This window comes from Helianthus annuus, chromosome 8 (assembly GCF_002127325.2).
Source record: "Helianthus annuus cultivar XRQ/B chromosome 8, HanXRQr2.0-SUNRISE, whole genome shotgun sequence".
NCBI classification, from domain to species: Eukaryota; Viridiplantae; Streptophyta; class Magnoliopsida; order Asterales; family Asteraceae; genus Helianthus; species Helianthus annuus.
The window spans coordinates 96481281-96492972 of NC_035440.2; the positions used below are offsets into that span (position 1 = coordinate 96481281).

Consider the following 11692-nt stretch of genomic DNA (forward strand, 5'->3'; position numbering starts at 1 on the left):
TCAATTTATTTGTTTATATTAAAAGTCTGTTGAAAACAACTGTTTTCCAAACCTGTGTTTGACTAAAAATTCAACAGACTGCTGAAGGGTATTGTCTGTTCTCATAGGTTCTGTTTAATCTAAGGACTACTGATTTACCATTGTTGCCTAACATTTGTTGTTTCCCAAGAGTGGTTTCCAAACACTGCTGAAGGGTATTGTCTGTTCTCATAGGTTCTGTTTAATCTAAGGACTGCTGATTTACCATTGTTGCCTAAGATCTGTTGTTGCCCAACAGTGGTTTCCAAACAACTGTCATCCATTATCAGAGCAGAGGTTCTGACGTGGATAGATGTTAGCCATCAGATCTTTGTAACTTCTGACACGTCAGCATTCACTTTTTCACTTTATAAAACCCTGTCCCAAACAGAGGTTTTACTTTCGTCTCGAATTTAAAATTCATCAAAGCGGTTTCCACCTTCTTCTTCAACACTTCTTCGTCAACCTCTCGCAAGTTTCAATTCCGATCATGGCTCTGATGATGAAAAAGCAGCATATCTACCTGACTATTTTTGAGAAAACCGAGAACAATACACTCTATCATTCAATGATTGATGTTCTTACGTCATCAAAATATCAGGCCATTCTTACCGCCGACGCACCCATTTACCAAGAGACGCTCTGCGATTTCTGGGCAAATGTGAATATTGAAGAACAAAACAATGTGGCATTCAGTATAACTTCAAAAGTCGGAGGTGAATCGGTTGCTATTACCCCCACTACCATACCAACAACATTTGGGGTAAACGAATTGGCAGGTAAGACATCTTTCCCGAAAAATGAGATTCAAACAGACTTGATTGAGAGGGGATATGATGGACAGTTGAATAAGGCAACTATGTTTAAAGGTAATTTTCCACCACCAATGAAATTCTTGTTCCATACTTTCTTAATATGTCTCTCAAATAAAACTACTTCTTTTAATGAAATACCTTTGAAAATTCAGTCATTGGGGTATGCAATTTTGACAAATACTGATTTTAACTACTCCCAGGCACTGTTTGCTGATTTGGTTGCAAATTTAAAAAAAGTTAAAAAGGGGGAAACTGCTGCTTTTCTTATGTTTCCTAGACTATTAAGCTACTACCTGCAAAAACATGTTTCTCAAAAAGCTTTTGAAAAAGGTAAAGCTTTTAAACTCAATAGTCTAACATCTGAAACTTTTACTCGCCTTATGGCTAAAGAATCAGATGTTTCCAAAACTGAAGCAGAGGGGAATGAGGAAATTTTAGATGAGTCCACAACTGCTCCTCAAACCTCTGTTGCTGAGCCCACTGCTATTGGTGATCACAACACTACAACCACTGTTGTGAAACCCCCACCAACAAAACCCAAAAAGACCAAAACAAAATCCAAAAAGCCCACCGAAACCACCAAAACGGGTCCTCTAGAAGATGAGATCCCAGAGGTTAACCATGTGACAACACAGATGTCACTAACCAGTGTTGTTACTTCCTCACAACATGTGGAAAGATCTCAACCCATAAACCAAACTCCTCATGATTCCTCACAAAAGGAACATGTTTTATTCATAGGGACACCACAGTATGATGCCATACCCTCATATGAGAGTATGCTTAAAAGCCCTTCTCCCGGGGTAATGTCTCTTTCGACAGCAATCCCTTCATCTTCTATTCCACCAAAGTTTGTAACACTGCTTCAAGCTATTAACATTCAGACTGATAGCAGTCCCTCCCACGAACACTTTACTAAGAGTTTAACTTCAACAATAGCTGTGTCTGAACCTGTTCAATTAGCTAACCCAGAAACAGTTGAGGAGGCTACACCTCTTGAATTTTAGCAAATTCTTGATGGTATTTCAAGTGGAGCAGCTACTACAAATGTCAAATCCACTTATTTACATTTTGGACAGTAGTTTCATCAGTCAGATTCCCTTGAAGGCAACCAATGCTGTGTCTACCAAGGTATCCACTGGTGAGTTCAAGTTAACCACTAGTGAGATCACTAAGGTAACCACTGATGCAGAGGGAAGTCCCTAGAACCAAGAACAAGGGGCATCTGCTAATGAAAATTTGGAGATACCTCCTCTTTCAAAAGCAGATACAACCACCTCTGGTGGGAATTCAGATGATCCTATTAAGTTAGGTGATGGATTAAAATACCAGGATTTGACGGAGAGGATATCTAACTTGGAAACAACTGTTGCTGATATGAAAGATCAATTGAAGCAGTTGGTGGATGCTTTCAAAAGTCGACCTTCTCATCAGCAGTTATGCCAAGAGCTTTGGAATTCAGTACAACCCATTCTTGAAGCTCAAAAGGAACTGGCTGAGATTCAACTTAATTCCCACATGAAGCTAATTAGAGTTATGGTTGAAGCAAGATACAAAGACACACAGGCTGACATCAAGGGCATAAAAGAATGCATTCCAAAGTTAACTGGTACTACCCCTGCACCTGTGTTTCAAAAAGACGATGAAGATGATGCTGAAAAGAGGGAAAAGGATTCCATGAAAAACTTTGGCAAACGAACACCAAGGAATCAGCCAAAACAAAATCCAAAGCCTGCCAAGCAAACTTCTGCAAAATCTTCTGGAAAATCTGATACTGGTAAGAAAAAGGGAATTGATGATACCGTTAACAAACAGACAGATAAGGAGAATGAACGAAAGCAGAAGAGGAAGGATACAAAAGAGGAAGACGAAGTGCTCAACATTGGAACCTCAAATAGAAGAAAATCGCACAAACACAACAAATCTCCTATTGTCATATTTCCTAAACCAATATCACAACCAGAAAAACCAACCACTGCTGCGAAACTTAAAGCCACTGCTGAACCTAAGAAGCCAGATTTTGGTACACCTAAACCAAAACTCTCACCAGAAAAACCACCTGTCAAAAAGCAGAATACAAAATCCTCATCACCACTACCAACCTCCACTGCAACAATTGTTGATGCAACAAATGCTTCAACAGATGTTAAAACAACAGCGGTTGAGACACCAGTTGTTTCAACAGTTGTTAGTCAATCCACTGATTCTAGCCAATTTCAATTCCCATCACAATCAACCCTTACACTCATAGCATGTTTTTCTTCCCAAACTCCTCCTTCTCCAAAATCTGTTTACACAAGAAAGAGAAAATTAATGGTGCATGAAGAAGAGAAGGAAGAAAAAGATATACCCGCACCAATTCCGTTATCAGCTACTCCATTCATTCAAATTTCACCCAAACCATTCATTCCACCTCCATCAACAAAAATCAACACATTGGCAGTAAATTTCCCTCTAGAACTGCTTGCAGTTCAAGATGAAATGACTCAATTTTACACAGAGGATGATCCATCCAAAAGAACCTTCCCATCTCTTCATGGATTCGAAACTCCAAAGAATATTGATGAATATCTGAAGCTAAAGGGCAAGCAAGCAGAATATCAGGCAAAAGAAGAGAGTAAAGGGCTAGGAGACATCAACTTATCAGGTTGCATGCAACATTGGCTTAGTCAAGTCAAGAAGTTAGAAGATTTTGCTAGAGACCCGAGTAAGAAAATGTCAAATCTGTCACCAAATGCTGAGCTACAAAAGATATTAAGGAATGATTTCTTGAACATTATCATGGATACCAAGCCGTACGAAGCCTACAGGTCTGATTTCAAACACTGCCCCCTTGAAGCTCTTAAAGAGGAAGTTAATAGAATTGAAAAGATGAATAAAGATCCTCAAATGCAAAATTCTGCTCCCAACTGGAAACAATACAAAAAGGTTGAAGTGGATGAAGTGTTGAAGTACAAGAGAATGAGGGCAGAACTTGTAACACCTAAGTATGGGACTGCTAGACAAATTGGAAAATGGTCTAGGCAGTATATTGATCGAGCTTACAATAAGCTAGAAGAGCGAAGAAAGACAGATCCATCCCTTCCTAAAAAGCCAGTATACAAAGATGAAACCACTGTTAGACGTCGGCAGACCATTACGTCTAAAAAGTTGTTCTCATCAGCAGATGTATCCATCGCTGCCTTGAACCAAAGAAAAAGACAACAACTGATTGATGGGGAAGGTGAAAAGAGAGAAGCTGAAATTAGAAAAGAGTCTATCAGAAATCAGTTACGATATGGATTGGATGATGCTTCGTTGCAATTACAAGCTCAAGTTGCTCAAACACTTCAGAAGTTGGCAAGCAGGCCTCAATCGCCAAACTCCTCTCAAATAAAACTTCTCTCAAGAAACCCATCAGACCAAAAAATACTAAAGTGGAAGTCTGACAAACAGACCCATGAATTGACTTTGATCAAGTCTAATGGTAGTGTTGAAAAGATATCAAGGGAGAATGCACTTGGTCTGAATCTAGTTGACCTCCAGGATCTTTTTAACCTTCAGCTTGATAGGGATGAAGATGATACTGATTCCTTGGATTTTGAGCTCCAATTCAAAGGGCAAATCCGGGAAAGGTTGATGAGAGAATAAAGATCTGCTGATTTCTAAAGTCTGCCAATTCCTTGATTTAGATTTGTTGAAAGTTGTTGAGGCAGGTGATTGTGTGTTTGTAGTTAATGTTTGTTGAAACTTAAGTTGTATTCAAATTCTGTTAAGTTTTGTTAGACATCTTTTATATGTACTTATGTCTATAAACAGTTTATATTGTCTTTTTGGGTAAACAGTTTACATTGTCAGTGGGTGGATACGCGCTTTTTGGATAAGAGAATGGAAATAATCGTTGTAACTGATACATTAACCGATAATCTATGTTTATAGTTGTCTTTTAGCTATAATAGATAACACGTTTTGGTATAATATCTATATACCTATCTATACTTTCTATTAATATGTGTTATGCATGGTTTTCTAAAAAACCACCCGTGTTTGCACACGGGTCTTACTGCTAGTTTGTTATAATAAACATTAAAATATCATTTTGCCCTTCATTAAAAGGGAGAAATAAGACAAAAAAGGCTGAATGTTAACTGAAAAATATGACCAGATTTTGATTTTGGATGAAATGGCAACAAAATTGAAACCGCATGGATCCAGGTTCAAAAGGTTTGAGTTTTGGACTAAAGTAGCAAAAGTGATCAAACCTCAAGGACCATTTTGATAGTTTACCCCAAACTTAAACTTAACTCTTCAAGTCGAGTAAACTGCCAAAATAGTCCATGGGGTCATTTTTGTCACTTTAGTCCAAAACTCAAATCTTTTGAATCTGGGTCTCTGTGGTTTCAATTTTGTTGTCATTTTCATTCAAAATCAAAATCTGGTCAGATTTTTCAGTTAATATCTAGTTTTTTTCTTTTTCCGTCATTTTAATGAACGGCAAAATGGTCAGAATTTTTTAATTTGTTATAATAGAATATTAAAAGACCATTTCGCCCTTCATTAAAAGGGATGAAAAGGACAAAAAAAAGTTGGATATTAACTGAAACATCTGAGTAGATTTTGATTTTGGATAAAAATGACAACAAAATTAAAACACATGGACCCAAATTAAAAAGTTTTGAATTTTAGACTAAAGTGACAAAAACAGCCCAACATAAAGGACAATTTTGACACTTTACTCCTACAAGTCTAACTAAAAAAATGTTGGTATAATTTTTAAACATGGTTTTATCCATAGTTTTTTGGTAGAATAAACAAAGGTAAGATAACCCACGGGCGACCAATTGACACCTGACTTGTCGTTTACAATATAGATTGATTATCCACAACCAACGAAACGAAACGAAACCCCCTTCTTCTCTACGCCACAAACCCCTTAACTCTTCATTCCTACTCAAACAACATGCAACTAGTATAGTTGTTACCGATTCATAATGGAAGCCCCACAACGACGCCGTTTATCCATCATCGCCTCTCATCTTAATCCAATCACAACCACAGCATCGATTGTCACACGTTCCCATTGTAGTTCTAGTTCTGATCCTGCTGAGAAACAGTGTAATCTGGAGACTGATTGTGTTTTCTGTAAGATTGTTCGAGGTGATGCACCTGCTTTGAAGGTAATAGTATATCTGATTTGGGTTTTGTTTTGTAATCATGCATTGTGTGTGCTTGTTTGTTTAAGTTACTTTGATGAATTGTGTTTTTTTATTCCTAAATTTAGAGGTTTGATGGGTTTCAGGTTTCTGAGTATGGAAATTAGATACTTACTTATTGGAATGAATATTGTTGACCAATATAGCCATTAATAAGCAATTTTAAACACCCCCTTGTGAATGTGTGACGCCGAGCGGAAGCACAAATATATGTATATATATATAAACAAAAAAAAAAACTTTTGAGAGAAGCACATGGCATTATAGCCTAGTGGCATCTTGTTGGTGGGATAAAGCATAGGGACTATTAGGTACTGGTTTCGATTGCCACAAACAGGGGGGGGGGGGGTGTTCAGTGATCCAAATTTGCCGTTCAAAAAAAAAAAAAAAAAACCTTTTGAGAGATTGTTATAATGTTGAATGTTCAAACTATTGGACCATGTGTAATCATAAAGCCCCTTAGGGGGCGTTATGCGACAAGTGGCGAAACGCGCAGGCGCAAGAGAGGGGCTTTATAGCACAAGAGGGTGTAGTGGGGTTATATATGTATGGGGCTTTATATATGTATGTATATATATATGTGTGTGAGTTGGTATATGAAATAATCCCCCCCCCCCCTCCTGCCGCTATGATTTTCACGGGAGAAGGAAAAAAACACCCCATAGCGCCCGCTGTAGTGGTGTTGGGGGCGCCATATACAAAAATGGCGTGATATAACGTGCCACTACAAGTGGCCTTATAATCTAAATTTGGTGGGTTGAGCCAAATTTTGGAAAATTAAAACTAATTGCCTTGGAATTAAATTGACTGCGTAAATAAACGAGCAAATTACTCAAATCAGAGATTCACACATTTTTACAATGAAAGGGAAACAATTTAAAATTGCTAATATCAGGGGGAGGGGGGGGGGGACCCGTTAAGTACGAAATTGGGGCTCTAGATGATGGAATTCGGGTTTGGCAGTTGGGGCAACCCGCCATTATGACGGTTTGGCACACGGTTCGGTCCATTGAGATGTTTCCATCCATTATGGTCACTGTAACTCCAAAGTCCAAACTTTGCGAAAGTTATGCCTTTTTTAAGTTGGGTCGTTTTCTAGTCCGTTTGCTTGTCTAGATGGTCCAGGTATGAGTCTGCTAGCTCTTGGATCAGCTACGTATCGAAAAATGTGTATATGATAACTTTTATAAATGTTTTCCTTTGAAAATGCTTTTTGCATGATTATGCAATATCATAATAAATGATAAAATTACAACATCAACAGGGAGGCTCGGGTGATCTCAAAGGGGTGGTCTGGAGAAGATCTTAATGTCGAAAGACTAAACGAGTAAAATAATAATGAAATGTGTTTAATTATTATTTGAATTATCTTTCGTATTAGATTTATTTGTTTTCTAATTGTTTAAGATAAGTACCAGTAAGTTTAGGAGCAGTGGCGAAGCTTGAAAATTTCCACCGGGGGGTCGGAAGTCACCGAACCTAAAAATTCTATACAAGTAAATTTTTTTTTATAAAACCGGGGGGTCGAAAACATATATACCTAAAAAATTCTATACGAAACGTACATACGTAACACTACTGAGCGAAAAGTCCCCCCCCCCCCCCCCCCCGAAAGCTACGCCCCTGTTTAGGAGTCCTTGTAGGATTAATTGTTATAAGTATTTAAAGTCATTAAGTCTTGTAATTTTTTAATTCCATCAGTACGTAATAAACAAGTTTTTTTTTTTTTTTGGTGTGTCAATTCTCTTGTGATTCCTGTGGATTTGTTCTTATTTTCATTGAATTTCATCTGCTTACAGCTATATGAAGATGATGAATGCCTATGCATTTTGGATAACCAACCTGTAAGCCCTGGGTAAGGTATCATATGTCTAAGATAGAATTAAATTTTACACTCATTATACGTAAATTTCTCTCTGGAATTTTAGCTTTTATGTAACCAATGAATCCCCTAAAATACATTCATTGATCTATCATATGCAATCATTTAATCTTGAAGAATGACAGTGGAAAGAATTTACCGCTCAATATCACAATCTTGGTTTTAAAATGTGCGTCTCAGGGCGCCTTGCGGTTTTTAAAACCAAGATTACAATTCTTTTTATATCTTTACATGTTTTAACATTTGACCTTTGCGTTGCTAAATAATTTTTTTTCACCGTTTTGTCAGGCACTGCCTTATTATTCCTAGAGGCCACTTTCCATCTCTGGTAGCAACTCCCCCATCCGTAAGTTCTTGTTGATATTAGAGTAAATTACGTTTTTGGCCCCTGTGGTTATATCACTTTTACTATATTAGCCCAAAATAAGAATTTTTAACATATCTGCCCCCATGGTCTCTATAACTAACCATTTTGGCCCCTCAGTCTACAGATCATGGGGGCCAAAATGGTTAGTTATAGAGACCATGGGGGCAGATATGTTAAAAATTCTTATTTTGGGCTAATATAGTAAAAATGATATAACCACAGGGGCCAAAAACGTAATTTACTCTAGATATTATAATATCTCGTTAATTTTTGTACCATAAAACCCTTTTAAGATAAAAAAAAAAAAATTGCGTTGAGATTTTTTTTTTATAAATTTGACAATAAAAAAAACGATTTTAGACCAATGGAAAAGTTGTTTCCATGTTGCGTTGAGATTTTTTTTTATAAATTGCGTTGGTAAATTTGCAGGTCGTGGCTGCTATGTGCTCAAAAGTACCGTATATTAGCAAGGCGGTCATGAAAGCCACTGGTTCAGGTAATGTTTTTGTGATGTTTATATGGTGATTTGGTTAATATTAATTTTTTTTATAATTTTTTCCTTAATACTTTAAGATCATTCCCTGAAGACTGATCAGATGTTATGTTTTTTATGTCATTTAAATAAAATTTTCAGATTCATTTAACTTGTTAGTTAACAACGGTGTGGATGCAGGCCAAGTTATATTCCATGTAAGTATCGATAACCAAGAAATACCGATTAGTGTCAAGAAAGTCGAATTATTTTCTCATATACATTAACTGATTATCTTGTTATTGTTCTTCTTGGTTCAGACACACATTCATATCATTCCTCGTAGGCCCCGAGACTGCCTATGGGCTTCTGAGGTATGCTATACGATTCTTAGGGTGTGTTACACGTATGGTCCCTGTGGTTTACCAAAATTTTGGATTTGGTCACTAATTTTTCAAAAGTACACAGATGGTCCCTATGGTTTGCACTTTGTAACGCATTTAGTCCCCAGCCAACACATCTGAAGGTTTTAGTAGGTCCAAGTTAGAGGCTAAATGCGTTACAAAGTGCAAACCACAGGGACCATCCCTCTACTTTTGGAAAGCTAGGGACCAAATCCAAAATTTTGGTAAACCACAGGGACCACTCGTGTACCTTACTCTAAAATCTAATTTGAGGAAACCGTTTTTGATTGAAAAAGTTATTTATTTATGGATTCAATACACTTTTGATTTCATAAATAACCGGAGTTGTAATAATCCGGTATTTCCAACACACAACTTATTAGGCATTAAACAAAGTTTATGTGGTTAATTATTTGAATTATATATTGATAGAGCTTGAAGAGGCAGCCCTTAAAGCTAGATGAGGAAGCCTTGCATCTTGTTAATAACATTAGACAACAATTGTCATTTGTGGATGGTTTTGAAGATAACAAAGATCATGGAACCACTCTCATTGGAAGCCAGTAGGGTCCACTTTCATGTGTTTGATGATACCTTCTTGTTTGTAATCTTATCCAAACTTTGTTTGCTTCTTATATTTTTGTATTGTTCTTTAAGGTTGATTGATTGGTTGTACAAATTGGAGAGGTTTGCAGTGTGTTTTTTCTGGGTTCCCATTTTGGTTTTTACAATCAGTTATCTTTTTCCCAGCTTATGTTGACAGTTAAATCTTGTTCTCCATTATATGTTATTACTTATTAGCAAGTGTCATTTGCTCCTCTAGCATGATCCGATTGTCGTTGTTGGTGTCCATACGATTTACTAAGTTGCACTTGATATACTTATGTTTTAATGATCGACAAGCTCGTAGTTTATATTTAACAAGCTTTGTATTGTTTTATGTTTGCACCTATTTTGTTCTTTGCTACTATACATACAAAACATAGTAAATACTTTTAGAGTTAATTACATAGTTAGTCCCTGTGGTTTGCACAAAATAACATACTTAGGTACTAATAGTTTAAAATCACCTTCTAGGGTATTAACTTTTCATTTTGTAACGTTTGGAGGTATTAACTTCTAGGGTATTAACATAGTTAGTCTTTGTTGTTTGCACAAAATAACATACTTAGGAGCTAATAGATTGTGATTTTAAACCTACAAATAACTTTAATACCTCCAAACGTTATAAAATGAAAAGTTAATACCCTAGAATGTGATTTTAAACTATTAGTACCTAAGTATGTTACTTTATGCAAACCACAGGGACTAACTATGTAATTAACTCATACTTTTACTAAGAAAACACAAATGATCATTAAAACAATGCTCTTTAACATTTTCAAGAGAGGGGATCATGATTCAAGTTTGGTGTTCAAGCTTAGTAAATGTGGATTAGCATGTCCGTTCAAGCTTTGAGATGTCGAAAAATCATGAAGATTCTAAGAATACAAGACGAAAAAAGCAACTTAAAGAACACGTTTTATATAAACACTTGTTGATTTGATGATCACTAACGTCTTAGTGAGATAAGAATTGGTGATCACTAACGATATTAATAGTAATGGAGAATCTTCATTACTATTAATGAAACACCGATTATCCTAGTAACGAAACAGTGTAAATGTGGTCTCTAGTATCGTCTTGAAGAGACACTAATAGTAATGGAGAACTCTCAATCGGATATCTACAAGTCTAGAAGTGAAAATTTCATGGATTCATTAACATACACCCAAATTATTATACATAATTGTGTATATCTTTCCTTTGTGTTCTTTGTTTACTTGACAAACTAATAAACTTGCAACATTTTATAAAAAAACTATGACCTATTTACCCTTACTAGAAGGGGTGACTTGTTAGTTGTTACCACGGATGAGACAAAAGGTTTGTCAAATGACAAATGGATTTGAGTTATCAACTCTTGGACTAAATAAATCAAAGGCCCAAAACATCATAGGCCTTGTCCGGTGACGAGGTTTGGTCCAAACTACCAAGGCTACTTTTGTCTACATGGCTACATTGATGCACAAGGAGGGGCGCGACCGAATCGTGTGATACAAATCCGAGAAGAAGACATCAGAAAAATTTGTGACACCGAATCAGTGCGATGAAGATCATGATGATTAAACCAATGGGCTCGAGAAGAAGCAAGAAACAGCGTTGTCGAGAGGGGATGGAAAGAAAAGAATAAAATGATTCTTGTTGGCCGGTGCAAAAAGTCTAGGAGCGTGAATGGGTCCATGGATTATAGATGGGTCTTGTTGGGAATTCAGATCTATGAGGCACAAAATCAAGATTAAGATTAAGGGGGAGAATGCTGGAATTAATCTTAATTGAAGGGGTTATATGGGTGAATCATGAAAGTTAAAGGTTAAAATATTAATTGGTGTTTGAGATAAAGTGATAAACACAAAATATATAGAGATAATGGTTAGGGATTTATATTTTATTTATTTGCTTATTAGAGTAGGATTAGAAGACTTGTTTCGCAAGGTTTATT

At 36.4% G+C, this 11692-nt stretch overlaps 1 protein-coding gene across 2 annotated transcripts; it reads left to right on the forward strand.

Annotated features, from left to right (window-relative positions):
• The first annotated feature begins 5614 nt into the window (after window positions 1–5614).
• On the forward strand, window positions 5615–9918 carry LOC110873476 (adenylylsulfatase HINT3). Of its 2 annotated transcripts, none has more exons than XM_022122416.2 (7): window positions 5615–5989; window positions 7825–7880; window positions 8196–8253; window positions 8704–8770; window positions 8909–8964; window positions 9067–9120; window positions 9583–9918. In XM_022122416.2, exons 1-7 carry the CDS (start codon window positions 5804–5806, stop codon window positions 9715–9717), a joined length of 612 nt encoding a protein of 203 aa, XP_021978108.1. In that variant the 5' UTR covers window positions 5615–5803; the 3' UTR covers window positions 9718–9918. The 2 variants fall into 2 exon arrangements, with proteins under 2 accessions (XP_021978108.1, XP_021978109.1); XM_022122417.2 differs by having other exon boundaries at window positions 8196–8235.
• The last annotated feature ends 1774 nt before the right edge of the window (window positions 9919–11692 follow it).

Excerpts from the sequence above, each read along its gene's own strand:
- LOC110873476 (XM_022122416.2), top strand. The coding sequence starts at position 5,804 with ATGGAAGCCCCACAACGACGCCGTTTATCCATCATCGCCTCTCATCTT. Across the intron at positions 5,990-7,824 it reads GTGATGCACCTGCTTTGAAG|CTATATGAAGATGATGAATG; the intron begins GTAATAGTATAT and ends ATCTGCTTACAG. Across the intron at positions 9,121-9,582 it reads ACTGCCTATGGGCTTCTGAG|AGCTTGAAGAGGCAGCCCTT; the intron begins GTATGCTATACG and ends ATATATTGATAG.